The following is a 25,274-nucleotide window of genomic DNA, read 5'->3' as shown; positions in this document are numbered from 1 at the left end:
GTTTACAGTGCGGTAGTGAGGGTCTGGTGTGACGTTAACACCCGGATCACGTGATTGGGGTCTAAGGCGTTTGGCAAGACAGGACAGAAGTTGTGAGAATTTAGTATTTCACTTCGTATTTATTTCACTTTCTCATCATGCATGTTTCTTATTCATGGACTCGTGTTGTATTAAATGTGCAGTGTATTGTGTTGTGTCTTTTATCTGCCTCCAAAGCAAACTTCTCCTCTGGGACAATAAAGGAAGTCATCTCTTACCGCCTGCGCTGACACAACCGCGGTGGCTTGCAGTCTCCTACAGCCCGGAGATTCAGAACTGTAGCTTGCAGGCACAGCGTGGGCTCTGACCCTATTTGTATGGGTGCTGCTGATGTATGAAACACCTGGGTAATCTGCAGACACACTGACCACTCCAGGACTGGACACCCCCGCTGCAGACACACTGACCCATCCAGGACTGGACACCTTACAACGGGAGTAAGGCTTTGATTAAATCACCCATTTTACTCTTCACCACAGCAGACCCACGAATGCCCTTCCTTGCTCTTTCCCATTTACCTTTTCACTTTCCCGGCACTAATCAGCGTTTCTATCCTTGTACCTGCGACCCCGGGATGATCTCACGGCTATAATGCGCTATTTTCCCCTCCAGAGGACGCCGGTGACACAGAGCTGCCTGACAGGGGCTCTGCTTGAACACCTGCCTGTAGAACTGCTCGGTCTTGTCGGAGGGTGTGATCTTTTTTTCAGCTGTGCTTATGAATTCTGATTTCCTGCTTCGCCCCAGAGAAGTTGTTGTTGTTTTTTTTCAGTGACGGGGGGGGTTAATAAGCGCCACTGCGCTGGATGCTGAGTGTGTCAGAGGAAGGTCTGCATCAGGCCTGCTCTCTGCTCGTGGAGCTGGTTCGGCAGCAGCCCCGCGCGCACGTCCGCCTCGTGCCGGAGAGCTGCAGATCCGGCTCGCGGCCGGCGGGGGGTCACGTAGCGCGTGGCTCATCTCGCCCTCTGCTCCCTGCCTGTGCTTTTACAGAAAGGAAACACACTGCCGAATAAATCCCCTTCTTCCCGGGGGGGCAATGTCAGGGGATTGCTCGCTTCGTAATTAAAAAAAATGGTGAACAAAAAATCAGTCCGTTTCTGTTTCTGACTGTTTATTAAAGCAGGATAGTTGCGCTTCCCGGCTGTCAGTGCAGTGTCCAGTTACCAGTGTCCCCGGACGGTGGACCGTGAACTCTCTGACCGCTCCGGTTTCAGCTATAGGCTGCACTGGGGGGGTCAAACTACTCGAGCAGAGAAATGCAAGCGACGGCACCGCTCTTATCAGGCCCGACACACGGAAAGCAAACATGCAATGAAAAGTTAATAATTATAGAGAGAGACACACACACACAAACACACGCGAGCTGTCAACGTGACCCCCGTCCGCCATGCGACAGCGCCGGAGCCGCACGCCCGCACCCGGCCCGGGCACGAGCACGGGGCACGAGCACGCGCGCGCCCGGGCACCCGCACTGCGTCCGCACGCCCGCCGGCCCGCAGCAGCGAGTAAAAAGCCCGTCTCCCGTCCCGCACCCGGACCATTCAGAGCCTGGCCGGCGCTCACCAGCGAGGTAAGGGCGGCGGGGCGGCCGCTGATCGGCGAGGGGGGTGGCGGGGGCCGCTGTGTCCGCGGATCGGTGACATTCAGGACCCGAAACAGCGGCGGCCGGATTAATCACCGGCTGCCCGCACTTCCTTGATCGCTCTCTTTCCTTTTAATTTATCCCCCCCGAACCCCCCATGTAACCTCCGTGGTTTTGTTCTGCTGAACAAGGGCAGCACCTGGGCGGCACCTGTTCTGAGCTTCACCTTGCAGTTTGACCTCCACGCCGCAGCTCGGGGCGAGTACCGCCTGAACCCCAGGGGTGCGGGGTGCTGGGGTGGGGGGTGCGGGGGGGGCGGTGTCCGTCAGGGACGGCGTGCGGTGTCCCGGGCGCCTGGGGACGGGTCGTGTCTGCAGGCTCGCCCCAGCCGGCTGTCCGCTACGTGCAGGCGAGGGTAGGAAGCGCCGCGGCACCCTGGCGGAAGGGAGATCGAAACCATTCGTGCGATGGACTACGCGGCAGACCTGTCTGCAGAGATGGCGGCGAGGCCTCTCAGGGCTGGGGCTCACCGGGGGCAGGTGCGCACAGCCAGCGGGGGGAGCTCCCGGCTGGACAGGCCGCCTCGGTGCTTCCCTTCCGACACGGCTTTCCCGAGCTGCCATGAAAGCCTATTAGAAAGCAGTCTGTCTGTATTTCCGCCGCACCAGCGCATTGCTTTGCACCTAATTGTATTCCCGTTGCTCGTCGCCGGAGCCCTCGAGAGTCCAGCCCGGTTTGTTTGAGACGGCCGGGTCCTCCTGCCGGCCCCCCGGTGACCCCATCCCGCCGAGCCGCTCGGTGACTTTCGTTCCCTGTCCCCCCGCAGAACATGGCGGAAGACATCAAGGACAAGCTGGAGCGGTACCGCACGGCGCCGTTCGACGCCCGTTTCCCCAACCAGAACCAGACCAAGAACTGCTGGCAGAACTACCTGGGTAAGCGAGCCGGGTTCGCTGCCCCGCCTGCCTGCAGAGGCGCAGGAGAGGAGGGGGGGGGTCATGTGTGCTGCCCTGGAGCTCTATTAAATTACTGGCTTCTGTCTGCGCGCCTCTCAGCTGCCGCTGGGCTCAGACGATGTACAGTGACACACTGCAGGAATGCCTGTAGCTGCACAGGAGCCGAATATAGCAGGATGGGATGTAGCAAATGGGTGCAAAGGAGCCGCTTCTGAAAAACGTGCCACTTCATTTTTCTGTACCTGCGTAGCTAGATTTAGCTGAACTAGACCGTAATGTTATCACTAAGTGGAACCAGGGGACACAGGTGGGGGAGCTGAGTTTTAGAAACCAAGGACTGGAGGCCCCGCTTCCCACCAAGGGTGGTGGGTGCGTGGAACGACGTCGTGGGGTGGGGTGGGCAACCCTGGCTTCCTTCCTGCGTGAATCCCAGCCGCACGCAAGATGCAAAGCCTGGAGAGAGAGAGAGAGAGGATGGGCGCGACAGCTTCCGCCCGGTTGTGATGCAGGGCTGGGAGGGAGACGTGAGGAAAGGCAGGGTGCCCTCTCCTGCAGCCCTGAGCCTCCAGCCTTCGGCCCGGTTTAACCCCCTGCTTTCTGCCTGTCTCAATTGTAGATTTCCATCGCTGTCAGAAGGCCCTGACGGCCAGAGGGGCTGACATCACTCCGTGCGACTGGTACAAGCGAGTGTATAAATCCCTGTGCCCCGTGTCCTGGGTGAGTGGTGTGAGGCTTCCTGGAGTATAACTTCCTCCTAGCAATTACTGACCACCAGTGATTAAGATGTTCATTTTTTTTTAAAGTCTTTCAAGTATTAATTGCCAAGATAATGCTGAGTGGTTTCCCCCCCAACCACCTTGCAGGTAACTAAATGGGATGAACAAAGAGAGGAAGGAAACTTCCCAGGAAAGATCTGAGCAGCATTCCATAGGAAGCCGTGTCCAAACCCATCGTGTGGGACAAGGGAATGGGTGCAGACTGGTCCTCCAGAAATTCCGAGCGCCCCTCTTGTGAACGACGGCCATTGAGGATTGTACAGATTCCTTCATTTTTTTGCTTTCCAGCCTTGTAGTCTCAGGCAATAAAATCCTACAGAAATGAAGCTCCGTTTGTTGTGTTGTGCTTTGAACTCTTCAGTTACCATGCAACCGAAAGTCTGGCCCCTTTCCAGAAACCAGCCGTGCAGCAGACAACAAACACACTGCAGTGGTGTTGGCTAGAACATTTTTATTAACAAAAGTAAAACTACATTTAATATAAATGCTCTTTCGAAGTGATAAAAAAACAAAACCTTTTTTTTTACACAAAATGTACAGTTTGTGCAACAAAAATAAAGCTCCCCATTCCTTTCATGCTGCAGGGTTATTCCCAGCAGCCCTCCAGTAAAAACAACATGCAGAACGACGGCACTTCTCTCAAAAGGGGGTCTGACTTTCCTATATACAGCTAGAAGGATGATTCTCAGATGCTGGGTGTTTTGTAGTCCAGACAGTAGCTGACAAGAACTGCAAGTTGTTGGCTGTTGACAGAAAACGACCTCCCGTGGGATAAGGAAAAATAAAGCTCTGAAAGATTGGCACGTAAGATTTCTCTCTGGGTGTGTGGATTGTGCAGTAAAATGTTATTTTTTCAGTGAATCTCATTTTAGGACAAACTTTGATACTACACCTTAAATACGCTAGAATTAACTTCACAAGACTCACCAATGTGTTCACAAATCAGTGATTAGTCTCCCGGTTGTTTTTCTAACTAGTTATTTTTTACCTACCAACTGTCTTATAATATGCATATACTCCACTTGTGTTGAAAGCCTATACATTTTGCTTATGATTTCTGACTTGGTTCCTTATTTAGGGCAAACCCCATTCCAGCACAGAAACCCTGCCTATGGATATTAAAAGTACACCGATGGGCTTCACTACTAGTACTGACAGAGCCAGGTCTTCCAACTCTCGTTCCAACAATTCATTCAAACTCATAGTAAACAGTCTTGCGCTTAAAACAGTGACACTTGTTTCCAGTAAATGAGTTAATTGTAGCAGAGCTTCATGAGAAACTTAATTTGCAGCAAAAGTTTAGAAGATTCAGCATTCAGGGACACTCCTCCATTAAGGCTACTTATTTGCAAATGGAAAGTATTCTAGACCTGCAATAATGAACGCAGCATGTTAGATTTGTTCGCATTAAACCAGGGAATCTCACCAGTTATGTTCGCATAGATAATGTGCAAGCTCTCGTGAATAAACACTTTCATAATTAAAACATTTCATGGGAATGTATAAACACGTGGGGCTGAGTGAAGCTGGCGGAATTTGTATGGGGTTCAAATTTAAGCAGGTCGATTAAGGCTGGCCAATCACAACCAAGCAGGCTTAGGAGGTCATCCTGAAGTAATCCATTTTTAAACACTCTGGATGACCTAGTTCTGATCACTAAATCCAGTGCTTTATCCAATTCGTAGTTTAGAGATCTAGTAAAACAAAAAAACAATGCCTGGTGGCTCTTAAGGAGCACAGCTGTCCGTTCCTGACCCCAGTCAACCAGCCAGTCACGAGTTTCACGTCTTGACGGTTTAGGATCACTTACAAACCCTGATGTAGTGGGAACTACTGAGCAGCCCTGACAGCTAGAATGGTGATCACTCCCAGTTCAGCCTCAGTTCAAAGCACCTGGAGGATTTCCACTTTCTGGCCAACAAGCTGATGAATCGCAAAGGTCCTTAGAAAGGCCTGTTTTAGGATACAAACAATGCTAAAGTATGCAGAGCGAGCTACACATGAGCGCTGTCTGAGCCCCTGAATCAAACCTGATTCTCTGCGGGAGAGACTGCCCGTTTTTGTAAGCAGGTACTCATTTCCCTTAAACTGGCAGTGGTTGCGAATTGAGCTCCACGAGTCCTGCCCTGCACATTTAGTCAAATGGTGCCTCGGACTCTAATCCAGTAACTAAAATCGGAGGAGCTCATAGGGCTGGGGGAGCGTTTACCCTACTCATCTGCACTGGCTCTCCTGCTCCACTGGGCATGATGTCAGGTGTCACGGGTCACTGGTCACGGAGGCTCTGGTCTGCTGCCGGACGTTGCCCCCGCGGGGTCGCGGTGCCCTTCAGTATCGCCTCTTGCCCATGTGCCCTCGGTCCGTCATGCAGGTCTTCGGCCGCAGTGCTGCAGTCACATTGAAGAACAACGAGGAGGAGAAGACAATACTCAACTGGATGAACACCTCAATCGAAGCACACAGGGGAAAAGGACAGTGTCGATTACAAACAGATGGAACAGTACAGGCGTTGCTAGACACTGGAGCACGCATGCAGTGACGGAAGCAGTCGCCACCCCACTTGTTAAATACCAGATTCAGGATCTTTAGAGCCAAGAGATGCCTTAGCTCCAGGAGCGACGTTGAGCAGGAATCAAGAACGATTCCGTCAGGTCTCCCCATGCGTATCTTTTAAGAAGAGCATGTCCTCTGGAGTTTCCCCAAACAGTAAGAGTGTTTGTTCCAAGCACAGGATGAGCTCCGTGATGGAGACGTCTCGCGATCGAGCCCGGGTTACTGCGCTAGCCGAATGCGACACAGACTCATCCCGCGGCGCTGTGACAGCCAGGACTCTTAAGGAGCAATCCCTGCGACAGCATTTTATATGCTTACAGTTTTGTGAATTTGTCCAAGGACAGAGTGTCCTGCAAGGGAGAGTATAAGCAGCTCTCACCTGGATCTGCAGTTGGCTTCTTCTTAGTGTGCTGAACTATTTCATTTTCATTCGTCATCCTCACATCCTGGTCTTCAACATAGTTGCTGCAAAAAAAAGAAAATAGAGGTTTTACGATTGACCTGATCTCTGAAATTATCTGTGATTACCTAAAACATCAAAGCACAGTTCTACTGACCACTGGGTGGGTGGGGGGGGGGGGGTGACAATCAAACTGTGTAAAAAAAAAAATTCAACAAGCAGTTCTCACACGATTACAAAGCACATGGAGAGCTAGACTTCAGGCCTCCGCAAGGGGGAAGATGAGGGACATGGGAGCAAGACGAGGTTGATTAGTCTCAGAAAACATTCGGGGGGTGGTGAACCTAAGGGAACAGGGCTGGCTGGGACAGAGGGGATTTCAGCTGGCGCAGACTGCGCCCTTTACAAACAGGTCTGCTGCGTTCACTACTTACTCTTCTTCAGTCCTGTTTGGCTGGGGGCTGGAGTGGAGAAAACAGAGCTGATTTCAAGACAGCAGCAAGAAAACAGGCTTTGCCTCACATAAAGAATCTACAGCAGCTAACCAGCAAAAACACGGCATTACATAGGAGACCCCGTTCGTGGCTGATGAAAGGAAGAAACAGGCTCCGGCCCTCAGTGCAGCCCCATACCTTATGACTGTGTTCCTCTCCCTGTAGGCGATCTTGGCATTGTCAGTGAACAGGATGGTGTGATAGGGGACCACAGGGTCACAGGTGGGTAGGATGCCCCGGGTCACATGGGTCACAGCATCCAGAATGCCATTGTAGACCAGCAAATCATCCACCAGTAACTGGAATAAGAAACTCCAAGTCATCCCATCTCTAGGGAGCAACTTTCAACCTTTGAGAGCTCCTTTCAAACAGGTTTTGTTATTATTCAATCATCCTACTGCTAACTTAAAAAAATACATCTAAATGATAAATCGGCCTACCTACCCCAAATTCCTTCACTCCTCTCTGTGGCGTTTTGGAATAGTTCCACAGTTTTATCATGGATACCGTCACGGGCTTATCAAAAATCACGTACACCCGGTTCACCTGTTCAAAAGAAAATGAAGACGGTCACAAGAGATGGCTAGCAGCACATTCCTGGGACTTCCCAAACAAAAACACGCCAACTCTGAGAGTGAGCTACCCGCATTGTGAAAGCAATAACAGCATTTTAGGCCACCGTTTTAAATTATGCAATTTCAAAGAAATGATTCATAAAACAGTGAATGTGCGAGGCAGTAGGTTCTGTGCTCCTCCTTAGGAGGTTGACCCCGAACCACAACACTGGAACAAAATCCAAAAGGCTCCACACCAAGCCAGGCAAGACAGGAGCCAGCCACATGTGTCTCCCGTCGTGAGTGTTGTTCGTCCCATCAATCAGCTTGTCGGGAGTCCGCACGTCTCCGGCAACGCTGTCCAGAACATTCACGCTGTCCGGGAAGGCAGCAATGTCTGAGCATACGAGTCAAGTGTGCTGGCGCAGTTCCGGGCACAGTTTTCCTTCTGATCAGCTTCAATTTCCACACCAACAGGTCTACAGCATCTTAGTTTTTGGAAAACGGCATTGTCTATCACATGTTTGAGGCTTACTCAGAAAGACAAGGACCAAGGGGAGGTGAAGCCAAGTTTAAAAGTGACAAAGAGTGGAAAGGCAGCACAAAATTCCTCGTCTCTTTTTGGCATCCATAACTAGGCATTCACCTACTGCACACAGACCACACACACGACAGGCTTCCATATTTTCCCATAGGATACTGTTATCTGTGAGAGGAATCCTTTCGTCGCGGTCATCGTAGAACTCCAGGCCGTTCAGGCCAACGTAGTAGGGGTCACCCCAGGTGGTAAGCAACTGCAGCTGGAAAATAACTGGCAGGAATCCGTTAAGGACAGAAACACTTCACACCTGCAAGAGAGGAAACACTCGAGCCCTGAAGTGTGCTCCCACGGCACCCTGACTGGGTCTGATGGCACGTGGCTTCGGAAAAATGCATTTGCCAAATGGATGAATGGGGAAAAGTGCAGCCATAACTTTCCTAGCTTGTGCCCTCCACAGCAGTTTGGCCAGCATGACACCTGCAGGTCATACAGCAGCGCACCCGTTTCTGATCCCCCAGCTCCAGCCTCAGAGCAGTGAACTCAGCTGCTCCAGGGTGTCCCGCGCATCGTCAAAAGATCCATCTGATGTCAATGGCTTCTTGGACTTTGCACAACTCAGACCCCAGTCAAGACCAGACCGGCTGCGAAGAGCACTGGTGCCAGAATATAAACTCTAAGGCCTGCCTCTAGCCCCCCCTGGTGGGAAGGGCAAGGCGATGCAATCGCATCACTGCACCAAGAGGTTTGAGTAGGGAGCTGCACGCTTAGGCCGTTACGGAACACGGAAAGGTTCATTCCATGCTGAAAGGAAAAGAAACACTGCGTTTCTTTTTTACTTAACAGCATAAGGACGATGGAGGAAACAACAATAAAAAGAACCAAGGGGGTATTAAACCTGTAGACCTCGGTGGACTATGTTAGACCTAACAAGATCACAAGATAGGGGATAGGGGACACATCTGGTCTTTACCACACGTGCACTGAGACGAGTAAAGAGCAGGGGATCGAGCAGGCCTGGGCTTGGGAATGCCACCCCGTATCTGTGATCGGAAAGGAGGCCGTGGGAAGACCTGAAGGATACATCCACAGGGCATCAGGGGAGCTTCATAATCCATGCTGGCCTGTTCCACGGCTTTGGAGCCACTTCTGCGGAAAACAAAACAACAAGGAATGCCACCTGGTCTTTCCGGAAGACGGCCCTACCGTTTCCCACGTATACCATAGCACTGCTGCTCGCTTCATACTGACACAGCCGAGCAAAGGTCTACTCAAACTACTGTGCGCACACGTCTATCCACTCACACTGGGCGGTCACCCCAGGCAAGACGCGTGTGACACAACGGAGCATTTTTTCCCCTCTTTTTTTTTAAACTCCACTGGTCCCCCTTCAGAGAAACCCAAGTGCTATCTAGTTGTTTAGAATGCGGCGCTTGCACGGCGGCCTCAGCCGGCGGCCGACACGCCGGGGCTGCGTCAGTGTTCAGGCCCTTTCCTTCTCCTCCGTTCAGTCTGGATCGCGCTTTCAAGCGGCCTTTTCGTTTCCTTTTCTAGTCCCTAGTCTCCCTGTCAAAAGCTGCCTTTTCTTATCCTTGGCCTGGACCTCGCCATAAAGCGGTGTATTTGTTTTCCGTTTTTTTTTTTCCTCCTGGTGCCTCTGCCCCACTCCGACCCCGTGCCGACCCCGTGCCGACCCCGTGCCGACCCCGTGCCGACCCCGCGCCGACCCCGCGCCGACCCCGCGCGCGGCCTGCCCTACCCGAGCTGCTGCGAGTGTGGCCGGTCCGCGTGGCCGCCGGCGGGCTGCAGGTAGTCGACGAACAGGATCTCCTGGGCGAAGTCGAAGTGGCAGGTCCCCGGGCCCTTCCGGACCAGGAAGCCCTCGGGGGGCGAGACGCACAGCCCATCCAGGCTCACGTGGATCAGCTTCACCTGCGTTGCAAACGCAAACACACAGGCGAGCTGAGCGGCACGCCGTAGCCATCCCAGAAAGAGGAGCAGCCAAAAGACGGTTCACTTCCCACCCGAAGAACAGGCGATACCCTATTAGAGTACATAATGGAAGGCAAAATGGCTCCAAAGATTTGCCTTCCTTTCCCCAAGAGAGCTCAGCAGCCCTCCCGATACCAAAATGTGAGTAGTTTATTGGGCTTCATGCACGAGTGCGATGGGATTGTACCACAGCCCCTGCCGATTATGGAGCAAGCCACTGTGCCAGGCTAAGACTCCATGCAGAGGTTTAATGTGGTCTCATTGACATCCTGCAGCCAGATGTAGGTCACTGCTCTGTGCAGAATCCCGTGGCGACATAACACAGGCTGCCGGCAGCGGGGAAACTCCGGGGCAGGCCTCACCCCTCGGTAGGTGTCCTCCGGCGATTTGTTGTAGTTCCAGATGCGCAGCCCCGCTATCGTCTCGGGCCTCTCGAAGGACACAGCGAGGACGTGCTCGCTCCCACGGGTGAACGGAATCAGCCACATGTGCTCATCCTCCATCGTGATATTGGTGCCATCAATCAGCCTGCGGGCGGGAAGGGTTCAGGAGCAGGCAAGGCAACCCGCCAGGACGAGCACAGCCAGTGTGTGCGTCCTGATGACGCCCCGCACGGAGGTGAAAAGGTAGAGTTTGCACAATACTTGTGCCAAACCAACACGAGCAAATGCAATTAAAAACCAGGCACGAACAAGGAACGAGAGCACTTAACGTTATTGAAGACTGATCAGGATTTTCTTCTTCAAATCGTTCCCATTGGAGATTAAAGACCAAAATGGTCCGATTCATGATAAGGGTAAGTGACTAGGCTTACCTTTACAGGGAAAACACACGTTCATACATGTGAGCAGTAGGGCTGAATCATTGAAAGAAAACCACACTTACAATGTGCAATTCTTACACAACAGGGTAAACCTGTGCAGTAGATGTCCGGCACTCACTTGTCTAAGGTCCTGGAGTCCTGGTTGTATTCCGGGAGCTCGTTCAGGTCTCTGGGTCTGGCGTCTATCATGCTCATCGTCAGAGGAAGGCTCTGCCCATCTTTGCCAACCACCTCCAGCCCAGTTACACCCATGTAATGGGAGTCACCCCACGTCATGGCGAAGTTAATTTCAAGGCCTGCAGTATGTTAAACACTCGCATGAAAACAATATGCATTAGCAACAACGCTGTGAGGCATAAACAGTGTTTTAACCATTGTAACCATGCGCGGTGCAACAACTGGCTTGCTGGCTTAGCAAAAATACAGAACTGGAATTCATCCCAGTCCCCCCAGAAAGACAGAAGGACGAGATCCTTCAACCCCTTAGCTCCTGCAAGACTAGAGCTGCTGAAGGGCTTCCTCCTGCCGATAGCCTCTGGTGTGTTTCAGGAGCACTTACACTTCCCAGTGTACATCCCTGGAGCCTGCAGCGGGGTCGCTCCAGGCACGCTGCTTGATGGAGAAGGCTGTTCTTCTGGCTGACAAGGAAAACAAACGCGTGCCGATTAATTATGCAACAAGGTGAGGAGCGAAGGCAATTTCTAGACTGCTCACAAGGTTTAAATGACTAAAGAAAAATTATTTAATATCCCGAAACATTCCCCCCCCTCCCCATCGCTTAAACAGTTTTTGCACACGCTCACGAGGAGCTCCAAACATCGCGAACAAATCCTGCATTAAAAGCGGCGGCCCAACCTGTGGGCTCCCCTCTCTGAAGCCAGCCTGCGTGAAAGGCCTTTCCTCCCCCTCTCCGTCGGCCGTCCTCGGCCGCTTGAGCTCCTCCTCGGACACCAGTGCCTCCGGGCTGTCTCCCTCGCCGGCGAACGTCTCGTCAAAGCGAGACATGGCCTCCAGGATCTCGTCGTCCGTGGTGAACAAGATGGTGTCGCCAAACTGCTCTAGCGCTGGGGGACGGGGGGACGGGGGGGGGATTGTGCAAAGTTATTAAATCTCGGTAACAAAAATAAATACACTGATGGTATCGCAAAATTCAGAATTTAGCACAAAAATGTGAGCTTTGTGAAGGTACTGTAAGTCGCCATGTTGTCCGAACCCCCTGGTCCCACCACGGGCGAGAGCAAGAGTTCACAAGAATTGTGACGTGAACCGGCCCTTCCTGCTCACTAGTCACTGTAATGACTAATGTGCTGCGATCTACGAGCGGATAAGTGCAGGTTGGTTTGAAACGAACTCATCAATGCCGATTCTTTCTAACCCTGGAACATAAAAAAAAATCAGCAAACAAGGTGCTGAATTCGCATTGCAGCCAACTTACTGCAAAAGATTTGCCCTTTTTCGCTTGCGTCTGAACGCCCTTACGCGACACAACAGACATAATATAAGTAAAGCCCACTAAAGATATAAATGTAAACCCAAGAACTGGAATCCCAAAGCTCGCACTTGGAAAATGCATCAACAACGCCCTGGGGGGTTACGGAATATCGTACTTCCCACGGGAAGAGCGGATTTACCTCCGGAGAGGGTACCGGACGCCTTGGCGATCTCCCCCCGGAAGATGCACTTCCCGTCCAGGAGCATCTCCACCTCCCTGGCCCCGCGGAAGGAGTGGATGCGGGACTTGTTGTAGTTCCAGATGCGGATCATGGCCACCTGGCAAGGCGAGGGGAAGTCCACGGAGAGGACGTGGGACCTCCCGGGGGTGAAGGGGGCGAGCCAGAGGTGCATGTCGTCCTGGGTGCGGTTGACGCCATCGATGAGGTTGGCGACCACTCGGGGGTCCTTGCCGTAGGCCGGCAGGATGTTGATATCGGGGGGGTCCGCGCGGATGCGGACGGGCACCACCGGCTCCCCGGTGGAGCTGAAGATCTCCAGGCCGTTCAGCCCCACGTAGTGCCTGTCGCCCCAGGTGGACAGGATGTTGATGACCAGGCGCTGCCCCCGGGGCAGGACGGGAATCTCAAACTCCTCGTCCCGCTCCGCCTCGCCCGGGGGCTCGTCCGCCGGCTCCTCGGGGGCAGCCTCCCGCCCGGCCGGCCCGGGGGGCGCGGCCCTGCCGGCCTGGGGGCGCCCCGCCCGCTGCTGCTGCAGGAACTCGTCGAAGACGTCCCCCTCGAAGCCCGTGTTGGAGATGCGCCCGCGCTGCGACTGGTTGAACCGCACCAGCGAGTCCCAGGACTCCAGGAGGGTGTCGTCCTGCTCGCTGCGCCACTTGGCACGAGGGGTACGCTGCGCCCTGCCTCCACCCCCCGAATTCAGGTCATCTGTGCGAGAGTGCAAACATTTTCACTTGATTTCCTTGCTTTCATACACAGCCATGGGCCGGAAAACAGTCATGTACTGGTCTTATACAAAACATCTGGCCGCAGCATTAGCATCTGGGAGCCCAATCTTACCAGATCTCAAGAGCAGAGCAGGGCTGTGCCTGGTCAGTACGGGGATAGGAGAGCTTTAAGGAAAACCCGATAACTGCTCTACGGACCAGTAGGGGGCGCTCTTCCCTCTGGCTCACAAATTCTAATCCCATCCCCCTATACGGTGACCGGGGACACCGAGCTGCAGCATGCGCCATCCTTCCAATGACACATTAAACGGAGGTCCGGACTAATTAGACTTTGAAGATCCCATGGATCTGTCTGCAAAATAGATTAAATTCCCAGCTCCAATCCCACTCCGGGATTGCACCATCTGGCCTCACTCAAGCTCCCCTTTAATTCCTCTGGTGAAGCGGCCTCTCTCCGCTCCTCCTGATCTGCAGTATGCGGGCTGCTGGCTCACCACGGCTGCCACATGTCACCCAGCATGGGGCCGCCCTGCGTCACTTACTGGTAATATTTCAGTCACGCTGGGACAGCAGGTTTAAAATGACCGAGTTACACTCTCATAGAAAAGGACACAATACCTGACAAGATTCCTGCAGAAAAAAAATAGTACAATAAACTCAACGCGCTAAGAGTCTTCCACCTGCAGCAATACTAAAGCAGGATTATTTGGGTGTCTGGGGTGCTCAAGCAGAGCATGATAATCCGATTGCTTTAGACGAAATTGCCTGAGGCTGCCTTAGTCTTGAGGATAAATAGTGCAGAGTGCAGCTGGAGCCCTCAGTCCAATACTGAGCCTGCGCCGGTGTGCAGAGGGCCTGAACTATACAGTAAATGGGTTCATTCTGAGGGCAGCACATGCAGAACATTACGAAACGTTGACCGTTCGCTTATCGAGAACTTCTGAAATGCGTTCCTGCAGGGCAGCGCCGTGCGTTGAGGAGGAGGCGGTAAATCATTTCAGTGCTGCATGACTGTTTCGAAAAGCAGCGTGGACGATCACTAAACCGCAAATTTATCATCGAGTGCCAAGCTAAAAGAGCTCGCTGCCAAACAGAGCAGAAGGGAGCGTGGCCAGAATAACAGTTCTCCGAAAGACCAGTGTGATCTGATGTCAGACTCTTTTTTGAAAGGATGGGGAATTTAAAATTTCAGTTTCTACTCCCACACCCCACTGTGATCAGGCACTGGGGGGGGGGGGGGGGGCGTCCAGGGGGGGTCAAATGAGACCGTCAGCAATGGGTCTGCAGTGGCTGACCCTGTGCAAGCCCTTGCAATCACCAGCACATTGCCAGCAGAAGCCCGGCTCCCTGAAGCGAGATCCTCAAACCGACACCGCCTGCGGAAGAAAACGCCTCCTGCGTTCCGGAAACTCGGAATTTCCGGGATTTTAGTTACCTATCGCGGGAAGCCCCGGCTTCCCAGTGCCGTCGCGGAACACCCGCTGCGCCGCCTTTCTCGGGGCACTCCTCCTGCCACTGGCGGGCCGGTCCGGCTTCGGGCCCACGCCGCTGAGCGGCGCCGGGCTCCAGCCCGGCCCCAGGTCGGACGAGTCCGCGTCCGAAAGGAGGCTCGGGTCCCCGTTCCGGGTCTTGCTCCCCCTGGCAACGGCGCTCCTGCGGACTCTCCCCAGATGGCCGGACAGCTCCAGGAGCTCGGGCTCCGCTGGCAGGTCCGTGGAGAGCCAAGGGGGCTTCCGTCTCTCGGGGGCGTCCTGCCTGGTCCTGTCCGGGGGCTGCAGCCAGGAGGGCGTCCGCGGAGAAGCCCGATCTGCTGTCTTCTTCCCCGCGTTCGGCTCCGGCTGGCGTGTCGCCGGCAGCTCATCGGCCAACAGAGAGGCCCAGGTGGAATCCCGAGAGTCCGGCTGCACTGGCGATTCCGGCCGGGAGGCAGGAACACTCGGCATGGTCAGATCCTCAGGGAGGGGCTCTCCCTCTGCCTTGTCCTTGCTCTCCGGCAGCTCTGTCCTTATGTCACCCGGATCATCGTCCGCGCCCACAGAGCTGCTGCTGCTCTCCGGGCTCTTCTTCCGGCTGGCAGAGCTCGGGTCCTGCACAGGGCCTCGGAGAGGGACAGTGGTGCTGTAGTCAAACACCGAATTCCCACAGCCCTTCTCCAGCTCCCCTTCGAACACCAGCGTGCTGTCCAGGTAAATCCTCACGTTCCTGGCGCCAATGTCCAGGTCCTGACGGCAAACGAGAATGCTCTGCATGAATGCGTGATAACAGAAATACACTCACAGACGTTTATATATTGATTAATAGTCAAGCAAAAAACCTCAGTTGATTTGACCAACTTTTTTCACCCCAGTTCTCAACAGCTCAGAGATGAAAGAACAACAAGTGCATTCAGCTTAGATGAGAGAGCAAATCCTGATTGAGATGCTGCAGAGAGCCTGGAAATGTCTCATTCCTACAGCACTCATTAGTGCTGCAGCACAACGTCAACACAGACACATTCCCAGCTACAAGAAGCAGATCAAAGGACCAGATCACCCCACAGCCACATAACATACCTCATCAGCAAGGGCGGCAGCAGATAAAACAGGAGAACGTGGTCACAGAACACTTTTACAGCCACCAAACACAGCGAAAGTGCCGGCAGCAGCAGAACAGCGTGCAGTGGCTATGTGAAACCAGGAGAGGATGAAGTCCCAGGTCACTCGCCTCTAATCCAATTCCTTAATCCCCCTCTGTTCCACATTCTGTCTCAGGCACAGCAATCACTTCCAGGCAGTGAGTGGCTTGAACCAGGCACATCTCAGCTTCCAGAGAAGACACACCCCCCCCCCCCACACACACACACAGCTTTGCTCCTGGCCTTCGAGTTCAGGCGAGGGCTCGAACTGGGGTGCTCCGCGGACGCACGCGCCGCGCGAGCGAGGCGATCTTACAGCCAGGGAGCGGTTGTAGTTCCAGATCTTGATCTTGGAGACGCCGAAGTCGCGCGTGCGCCCGGGGTTGCGCACGATGAAGTACAGCTGGACGGGGGGGTGAAAGGGACAGGTCCACATGTGACGCTCCTTTGTGGTCTTCCCCGGGAGAGCGCGGGTGGGGGGGAAAAAAAAAACCGCACCGGTGAATGACAATTAAACGAGCCGGCAAGTAACACCGTACCAGACTACCGAAGATTTTAAGTACAGCTTGAATCAATCGATTTTGGAATAAGAGAGGCGATTTACTTACAACACATTAAAGCTTGAACACGTTAAACCATTTAGTTATTAAGCATTGTGTAGCAATTTCAATACACGAGAGCTAAAAACGCAACAAATCGAGGACTCATCTCTGCAAGGGAGAACCGCTGCAGGAGTACTCAGAGAAACACCGTGCATCCGCCTGCTCAAGCGGTAACTGCACCGACTCCCGCGGAAAGATGCAGGTTGTATTTTCGGGGGTCCTAGGGAGGGGCAGGTCTCTCCACTTACTTTGGTTTTTCCGTCGACCAGCGCTCCGAGCTCCCCGGGGGAGTTGGCGTTCCTGACGTCCAGGTCGTGTGGGGAGACGTACAGCTTCTGGCTCCTGGGGCAGAAGAACTGCACCTCCGTCAGGCCCACCTCGCTGCAGTGCCCCCAGTTGGACAATATCTCCATTGTGACATAAAGAGCGCCGGGCACCTCTGTGGCCTCCTTCGCCTGCGCTCTCTGCCAGGGAAACAAGAGCAGCATTCATTCCCCCTGCTCTGGGCCCACACAGGCTGGCCAGGCCCCCTGGGACAGGGGTGACAGGCAGCTTGGCAATCCTAAAACAAGAGGCATGCCGATGTACTCTGCATGTACAGCGCACAGGAATTACGGAGTGTTTCAATATCCCCACTCCAGCCCTAGTTGTTTTTTTGTGCATGCATTTTACAGTACTTAACTTTTAAACCACATGCCTCTGAAAAGTTTCATGACTTGGGCAATGTCAAGACCAAAAAAAAAAACCCTGAGCAGCCAGCAGGCTCCGCAGACCCTCAGGCCCCCAGTGAGCTGTGGTGAATTCTGGGCAACGCTGTGGAGGTTTATGGGAATCCTCGATCTATACACCTCGAATCACTGTGGAGCACGAAATCGAATTGCCAAACACTTACCTCTGGTTTGTCACTGGACTTTGCTTTCTGTTGGATAGCCACTGCTGAATCAGCTTCAATCCTCTCCAGGGCTTTCAGAATCTTTTTCTGCTGGCTGAAAAGCAGTACCACAATATACAGCGCTAGCCTTTAAGCATTCCACCAGAAGATGAAGAACTGAAACGATCTGGCAAGAGTAACACAGTGTTGCTGCATGAAATACGTCAAATCCTGAACATGTTAAACTAAAACACAACATTAGGACAATTTCTAACTGAACAGGCACTATTTACAACAACTAAACACTATATGTCTATAACTATAATGTATAATAAACCTGTTGGCATAGCAGAAAAAGACCTCTGTCAGCACCCCTCCTGCTATGCATCTGATAATTATTTCTTTTGATAGGTGCTCACCCCTGTGTGAGTGGAGTCTCGCACGAAATAACTCGCAGCCTCAATAAATCAATACCTTGGCTCCAGGAGGCAGATCCTGTTCATGGCCTTGGTGACCTCACTCTCCGCATCCTCCTCCTGCCCATTCATCACCTGAGCAGCAATAACAGGAAACAGGACAGCGAGATGCAACGGCGCACTAATCACGACAGGATGAAAGGGTCATACGCAAGGCTGTAAAAGGAGACACAGACACTCACTTGTTCCCTTGACGCCACAGAATAATGGTTTTCCTGGCTCGGCTCTCGTGCTGAACTGAACACCCCTGAATTGTGCCCAACAATCATGCACCCCCCCAACAAGCAGGCCCTTTTCTCACCAGCCAAGCCCCTGAGGGTCCTGCCAACAGCCCTGTCTGGAAACACCGCTCCAATTCCCAATTTCTGTCTCACCAGTCTGTGCTCGGGGAGCTCCTGTCCGGGCTGGGGCCTCCCCTCCCCGCGCAGGGGTCGGTTCTCTCTCCGCACGGCCTCCAGGACCGCGCCCGCCGTCTCCTCCGGGTCCGGGGCCTCCGCTGCCAGCTTCCTGGCAGCCGAAAGGGGCCTCTCCGCGCGGCTCCGGGGCGCTGCGTTTCCAAAAAAACAAGAGCGGATCCTGCATCCCGCTGGGATTTCTAATGCAAGTGCTCGGGCACCAGTAAAACAGAAGAAAAATACTGGCAAGATGCTGAAATGAATTTGTTTAATACGCAGAGGCCTGTGCAGCTTGTGCATAACTTCCTGCAGAAGATAATGCTTCTGCTGTAAAACACTTAGTCCCGTTTTCTGATTGCTTAACAGGGATGACATGACAACAGCAACAATACGAGAAAGAACAATTGAAAAAAAGGACTGTAATGTTTAAAGAAAATACCCATTTATTCTTAATATGATCCCCCCCCCCGCCCCGTGGTTACTATGCATTTCAGACAATGACAAACCCGGCTAATTAAAAATATGGTGTCAAGAAAGCAAGCAGGCACAGCCACAGCTAAATCAGCACTTACAGCAAAACCGCATTACTGACCTTACAGACACACTGAAACGTTAACCTACTGCAAAGCACTGTTCAATGCTCTTCTCAGAATTGATTAGACAAGCAGACAAATTAGACAATGGAGCCCCAGTCGGGCAGCTGTAAGTACATACTGAGAGATCCGGGGCCCACGTGCATCCATTTAAAAACCAGGTCGCGTCAGGAAGTGCAATGCGACCTCACAGAAATGGACAGAAAACAAACACACCCAGCCTCGCACTGCCTCTGTCCTTCCCCAGTGTGTAGCTCTGCATGTGCTAAACTAACAGGAGAGCTCCCCAAGCACCTGGGGAGAACACACAGCTGATCTTCTGACAGAGAGCCAGGCGGAGGAGCCCCTTACTCGCAGGATCCTGGGCCGGAGAGCGGGGAGGCCTGTCGCAGGCTCTGCCCTTCACCATCAGGGGCTTGGTCGGGATGTAGGCGTCGATGTTGTCCCGCCTCTTCGCCGACAGGAGTCGCTCTTTTTTGGTACCTGCAAAGGCAAGGGGGAAGCTGCCCTTGAAAGACACGGATTGGGTGTCATAATTAGACAGGAAGGGACTAGCAAAGTCAGCTCCTGGCCTGTCCTCTGGGCAGCATGATTTCAGCAGCGTGCCCTTACAACACCTCCCATGCAATGCTATTTTGAGGAGCACGGACTCAAAGGCGCGGGCCTGGAACACGTACTTGAGGGCGAGGGCCCGAAGTCGAGGACTATGAGGTCTCCGGGCTCCAGGACGCTCCCCCCCGCCGCGCTCCCCTGCTCCACCCGCGCCGAGCTCCCCTCCCCCTCGATCCGCTCCTCCACCCAGTCCTCCTCGCCGGCGTCCGACTCCTCCCCCGCCGAGTCGCGGCTGCCCCGGCGCACGCACACGCCCGCCTCCAGGCTCCGGCGCAGCACCTGCGGGGCGCAGAACCGACGGGGCAAAACTTAGCAAACCCGCTCCTGAACCGGCCTGGCCCGATACAGAACAGTTCAAAGTGATAACAGCAGGTGTCCGGTACACCAGCCACCTGCCATTTGATAATGCTAATGACACACGCTGGGTTAACTTTAACAGACACGTGCCCGATGGTTCCTAAGAGAAAACTACACGGAACAACATCTAAAACTGTGAACAGAGGCGCTTCTTTACATAAAGGGTGGTGGGAGAGTGGAACAAGCTACCCAGTCATGCGGTTGAAGCCGATACCCTGGTTAGTTTCAATGAAATAGCTGGATGAGATCCTGGCATCAATTAGCTACTAACGAAATGGGCTGGATGGACCGAATGGCCTCTTCGCTCTGCAACATGAGATCTGTGACAAATGGGAACTGTAAGTAGAGCAGGTGTTAAGTGGCCTTCATGCTGGGCACCGGATCAAGAAATGCGGCGCTGAGGCTTGATACAGGCGGGCGTGTAATACACAGAGCTGATGAGCTGCAAGATGTAAAGACATTTGGTGTGCTTTTCACGCTGTGATTTACTAAAGCTAAGAGAACAGACGCTAAGAAAATCAGAAGAGCTCTATCCAGTGGAAGCAAGCAAGAAGGTACTCCTCGAGCCTGAGGAAAAGACTGGAGGCGTCGGCGATAACCCCGATAATACAGCTGAGCTCAAAGTAATGTCACAGGTAGGATCCACCAGTGGCACCGGAGGCGATGTGCTGACCTTGACCTCATCGATGTTGAGCAAGACTTTCTCACTGCATCCGGGCTCGCTCCTGCCCATCCGGGCCTCCGCCTTGGCGCTGAAGGCCCTGGGCACGTTCCAGCTCTCCCGCCGTGGAGACTGGGCACCGGACGTCTGGACAGGAGGAGGAGGAGGAGGAAACCCGGTTACACGCCAAACACAGCGCAAGACGCGTCCCGTCACGCAATCCAAGCAGATGACCGAACTGATCACAAAGAAGCACCCGTGTGCTCTCCTGTATTTTCTTTACACACTGCGATTGCCAGAGGAGGAAGACGTACTGTATGGAGATACATCCGTCTACTTCCCCCTTTCATGTAAATGCTATACATCACCTGGCGCAGAATGGAGCGTTCATTACTTTGTAAAATATTCAGAGAGGAAAGGACACTGCACTGCATGTAAACATTTAGTGACATCCCATACCTCTGGGTCATGCAGCGTCCAGAGACAGTCCCTCTATTAACTACTGCCCAAAGCCAAGGTCTGGCTAACTTACAGGACTGTGTCTTAGATACCCAGATGTGCAATAAAGCCTCACTTCACATGTCAGACCTCACAGGGCAGACCGTACCTCCATGTTCACACTCTCGTAGGCCTCAAAATCATCAGAGTAACGGGGACCAGGACCGATCCGAATCCGGGATCCCTTCTCCGTCTTAATGTGGATGGAATTCTGTGAGGGAAACGAGCAGCTTTTAGAACCCATCGTGCCCGATAATCCCGCCCTCTACAACTCAATTCAGTGGAGACCGACAGCAGTGACAAAGAGACTCCTCTCTCCGAGCATGACAATGCAATTAGGATAATTTACACTCGGCTGCGTTGCCAAACAATGACAGACAAGCCGGGGAAAACATTGCATCCTGGAAATTTCTAAAGCACTGGACACATTTGATTGAGCTCCCTTCAGCTCCACCTACTCTGCCACAGTAATGAATAGCTGCCAGATAAGCAATTATCCCCCAGAAGCATGTCAGCAGCTGAAAATGATCATTGCTTTGCTCCTCAAAGGCTTATTGTGAAGGAGCTTACTGTAAACGTAAAGTTGCTACTCTCCTGCTGAAATTACACCAGTCTTTCCGCACCAACAAAGTCATTCTGTGGAATGATCAAGAATGCTAAATCACACCTCGGCACGCATGTCGACAAGACAGCGCACAAACACGAATGGTGCATCGAAACACAGGGTTTTACGCTTAACTGGATTCACCGTTAAACACACTCGCAGGCTTCTGAATTCACAGACGAAGAAACGCAGAGAAGAATACAAGGGGACGTCTGTCTCAGATTCAAATGTTTTTTATTCCTTGGCATCACACGAGTCAGGAACAAGCCATAGGAAAATGACATCTGGACCTGCTTCAAGGAATAATAGTCCCGTCCGTCGGCAGAAAGCCACTTAATCCCAAGACAGGCTGGGGCAATCCGGAGCCTATCCCAGGACCAGCGCAGGCAGGAATACACCCGGGACAGGGGACAGGCTGGCAAGCAAGAGGAGCCCGTGCTACCTTAATCCAACGTATCCATACGAGCCTTTTCACAGACAGGATACTCTACCTGCACCCATTCCTTCCTCTGGACCTTCCCGGGAGCTGTCTGGCTTCTCTGCCTCTGGGTCACTTCCGAATCCTGCAGGTCGTCCTCCAGGAGGAAACGCCTCCGAGATGCATCTGGGGGAACCAAGACAAAGCACCCGCTGCAGATTTGCTCTTCCGGCTCCGTACAGGAGAGGTGTCCATCGGAGAAAGGTCTCCCACCCGGACCCAGCCGATCGGAAAAGCGCGGCATATACCAGGCTTTGAAAGCACGGAGCATGACTGAGGAAGATGATAAAAGTGAAATGCACAAAACCCAAGTGGGCAGAGGAAAACGCAGGCGTCCCTGCTCACCTGCCGTTTGTGTCGTTCTGGAGGCAGACGGGGTGCAGGGCGGGGGGGCCGGGTTCTTCGGCTGCCCCGTCGGTCTGGAATTGGCGCCGTTCACATAAATGGAGAATCCCTGCTCCAAGCGCTCCAGCGCAATCTCCCTGGAGTTCTTGGCCTTCAGGCGCTTCAGGATCCTGGCGGGCAGGAACACAGCACTGCTGAGCAGGAGCAAACCTGCTGGTCGCAGACGGGACTCTTGCTTTCCCCACAGGGCTGCAGTCGGCTGGACCGGAGTGGCGGGTGAAAGGGACAACCCAGCGCTACAGATTCAGGCCCACAAAGGGAAATCACGTGCTGCCGCACGAATTCTCCGTGTGCTTTACACTGCACTGTAGGAGAGATTTCAGCTCAGGTTTTTCCAAAATCTTAAAATGAACATAAAGTCTCATGAGTATGTCTGAAATGTTATTCCGTAAAGTTGAAAACATTTGTTCGAGTAGACAACGGCGGCTTTCTTCTGGGGTTGTCCCAGACACCCCACATTTTGTGTGCGAGCCTGGCTCTCCGAGGTGTCACCTCAGCCAGCTGGGGGTGTATTTGACAAGCGGCCGCCCTCTGACTCTGTAACAGTAGACTGGGTGGCAAAAGAGTCACAGCACAACCATCACGCCTCACCTGTTCCTGTGTTGAAGAGCGATTAAATATTCATCGTGTTTTTCTTCAATATCCGAGGCAGCGTGCTTCCCCGCTTGGATTCCATGCCAGCTCTTCACAAACACATCGAATGAAAGCAAAACAGTGCTGATTACTGCATGGCTCGGCCTTTCCTACACACATTTTCAAAAGCAAGAACGTGCCATCGCAGGACACACAACAGGGGAATCAGGCAAGCTCGGCGCATGGCAGGGAACGTAAGTACTGGGTAAAATGCAAAAGTTCTCCAAGAAGCATATTCTTAGAAACTGACAATCAGAAAAGAACAGATAAACTGCTCTCCATTTGAGTCTGCTGGAGCGTGTTTGAATATTGAAAAGCGGTGTATTTGGAAAATTCCAGCAGCCAGTTTTACGCATTTTATGCAGACTTCACTGTTGTACGTGGAAAACCTGCAGGACAGGAAGATACTGCTTTCAACCGCCAGGAGAGTCATGCAAACACCCTGCAGTCTCGACCAGCAGAGGACTGAACTGCTGACCTCACAGATGAGAAACAAGAGGAATACTACACCTGGCAGAAGGGACAATACTCTCTGACGCTGAGCAGGAGCTCAATGGTAAGAATGTGCAATTTAATGCCACGGAACTGATGAAGAATGTGTTCAAATTTACACTGAAGCAACCGTTTTGCTTAGTGGGGTATAAAGCACACGTATGGGGTGAAGCAAGACCTTCTAAACAAATGAAAAAGACGGCAAATATTTCCCCCCCTCGGAGCTTAGCCCAGCTCAGCCCAGGAAAGGACCAGAACATCACACAGGACAAACAGGAGAAGAGAGACCCCCTTACTCAATCCCTGACAGGCAACTACAGCATCTGCAAGACAGAGGAGCAGGGAAGGAGAGAGGAGAGGGAACATGAAGAGAGGCACATCAGATAGCACGCAGCAGAAAACAGAGCAAGCAAGAAAAATGACAAGACAGCCAGACACGTAGTATTCATGCGTGTGTCACGAGCAGAGACCACCCTCTCCCCGGCTGTACATCCCGGAGCCCATACTTGGGCCTAGCTCGCTGGACCAGTGTCCAGTCGGAGGACAGTCATTCCACGCCACGATACCCTTCTCCGACGAGATGCGACCCCAGCTATAATTTGTGATCGACTGAAATCAATACCCCGTGCGCAGCAATAAGCATCAGTAGTCGCATAATCGACCCCCCCATCGCCACCCCCCATTATTTTAACAGCGCTGCTATTTGAGTGGAGCAAGCCCACCTCGACTCACGCTGAAGTATTCGCTGTCAAAAAAAAAAACACACAAGAAATTACCTCTTCCATCTCCGCCGGGCTGGCGCCGCCCCTGTCGAATTTGCCTGGATTCGTTTAAAACATCAGACAGAGAAAGAAACATTTTTAAACGCATGACTCTGTAAGTGACCAGACAAAAAAAAATCAACATGTAAAACGCAATCTGCGGGTCTGCAAGGCGTCGGTGTTGCCGCCCTCTCCCTCTGCGGCCCCGCCCGGGCGGACGGACACCTCACCCGCAGTGACAGACAACTCCACCCCGCGGCTACAGCCAGGGCCTACACCAATCTGTGTAGCGACAACGAAAACTGTAGTCTAAGGAAACAAACTACTTTAACACATAGAGCCGTGTGGACGATTAAGACGGAAGTGAACTTTAAAATACAGTTTTTGACCTGCGTTTTTGTTTCTTTAAAACGTTAGCTACACGTAGCTTATAAACACACCACACACGCTCAGGTGTCTGCATTCGTGCTCGGCTCGCATTTCTCGCAGAAACGAGAAAGATCGAGCAGAAATCGGCGTGTCCAAATGTAAAAGATCAAACTTACAGTCCATGTCATCGCCTTGACGAGGTGATAACAGACTCCAAGTGTGTTTTCAATGGGGACGCGTTCACAGCCCCGTCCGCGTTGTCATGCTGGTAACCAAGAGAGCCGCTAGCCAATCGCCACTCCGCCCCGCCCCCTGGCAATGGCGCGCTGACCAATGAGTCTGCAGGGAGACCCGGGATTCGTCACGCCCCCTTGGTGAAGACCGCTGGCTGACGTCACTGAGATGGGACCCACAACACTTCACCTTTACAGCAAATTATAAGGCCATGTGCGCTGGCAGGGAATTAAAAACCAGCAGCAGTATTTTAAATCTGGAGCCGACGGTGGATCGGGCTCTGTCTTAATTACTTTGGAAGGTTATGTGTTCAAATTCGGATCTTCACTTCCCAGCTGCATGTTGGAAACATGCAGAATCCAATTAAGAAAACAAAACTTTGCTTGCCGTTTCAATACTGGCCGCCAGAGGGCAGTACAGACAGTACATTAACTTCCGTTACAGTGTGTGTTGACATGTTACTCTTGAAGTTATCCTTTCCTTCAGCTGTTTTCCATAGGCATGTCACAGG

At 52.8% G+C, this 25,274-nt stretch overlaps 2 protein-coding genes across 3 annotated transcripts; one reads left to right on the top strand and one right to left on the bottom strand.

Moving 5' to 3' along the window:
* The first annotated feature begins 1,452 nt into the window (after positions 1 to 1,452).
* On the top strand, positions 1,453 to 3,679 carry cox6b1 (cytochrome c oxidase subunit 6B1). Its single transcript, XM_088612636.1, has 4 exons — positions 1,453 to 1,609; positions 2,448 to 2,556; positions 3,194 to 3,294; positions 3,441 to 3,679. Exons 2-4 carry the CDS (start codon positions 2,451 to 2,453, stop codon positions 3,492 to 3,494), a joined length of 261 nt encoding a protein of 86 aa, XP_088468762.1. The 5' UTR covers positions 1,453 to 1,609; positions 2,448 to 2,450; the 3' UTR covers positions 3,495 to 3,679.
* A 110-nt stretch (positions 3,680 to 3,789) lies between these two features.
* Positions 3,790 to 25,020, bottom strand: katnip (katanin interacting protein). Of its 2 annotated transcripts, XM_088612627.1 has the most exons (29): positions 24,706 to 25,020; positions 24,176 to 24,219; positions 22,866 to 22,957; positions 22,215 to 22,384; positions 21,883 to 21,995; positions 20,897 to 20,998; positions 20,302 to 20,436; positions 19,337 to 19,550; positions 19,011 to 19,142; positions 18,046 to 18,218; positions 17,670 to 17,746; positions 17,217 to 17,310; positions 16,573 to 16,788; positions 16,039 to 16,176; positions 14,544 to 15,330; positions 12,339 to 13,088; positions 11,563 to 11,771; positions 11,267 to 11,345; positions 10,826 to 11,003; positions 10,247 to 10,412; positions 9,652 to 9,824; positions 8,977 to 9,041; positions 8,055 to 8,165; positions 7,612 to 7,751; positions 7,245 to 7,346; positions 6,939 to 7,099; positions 6,741 to 6,767; positions 6,286 to 6,371; positions 3,790 to 5,740 (listed from the first exon to the last, which is right to left on the bottom strand). In XM_088612627.1, exons 1-29 carry the CDS (start codon positions 24,710 to 24,712, stop codon positions 5,682 to 5,684), a joined length of 4,800 nt encoding a protein of 1,599 aa, XP_088468753.1. In that variant the 5' UTR covers positions 24,713 to 25,020; the 3' UTR covers positions 3,790 to 5,681. The 2 variants fall into 2 exon arrangements, with proteins under 2 accessions (XP_088468753.1, XP_088468754.1); XM_088612628.1 differs by lacking the exon at positions 6,741 to 6,767 and having other exon boundaries at positions 24,706 to 25,016.
* Positions 25,021 to 25,274: the final 254 nt, after the last annotated feature.

Source organism: Lepisosteus platostomus, chromosome 19, assembly GCF_059453375.1.
Source record: "Lepisosteus platostomus isolate fLepPlt1 chromosome 19, fLepPlt1.hap1, whole genome shotgun sequence".
Taxonomy (NCBI): Eukaryota; Metazoa; Chordata; class Actinopteri; order Semionotiformes; family Lepisosteidae; genus Lepisosteus; species Lepisosteus platostomus.
The sequence above is the reverse complement of the archived record's forward strand: the minus strand, read 5'-3'. Positions and strand labels throughout refer to the sequence as shown.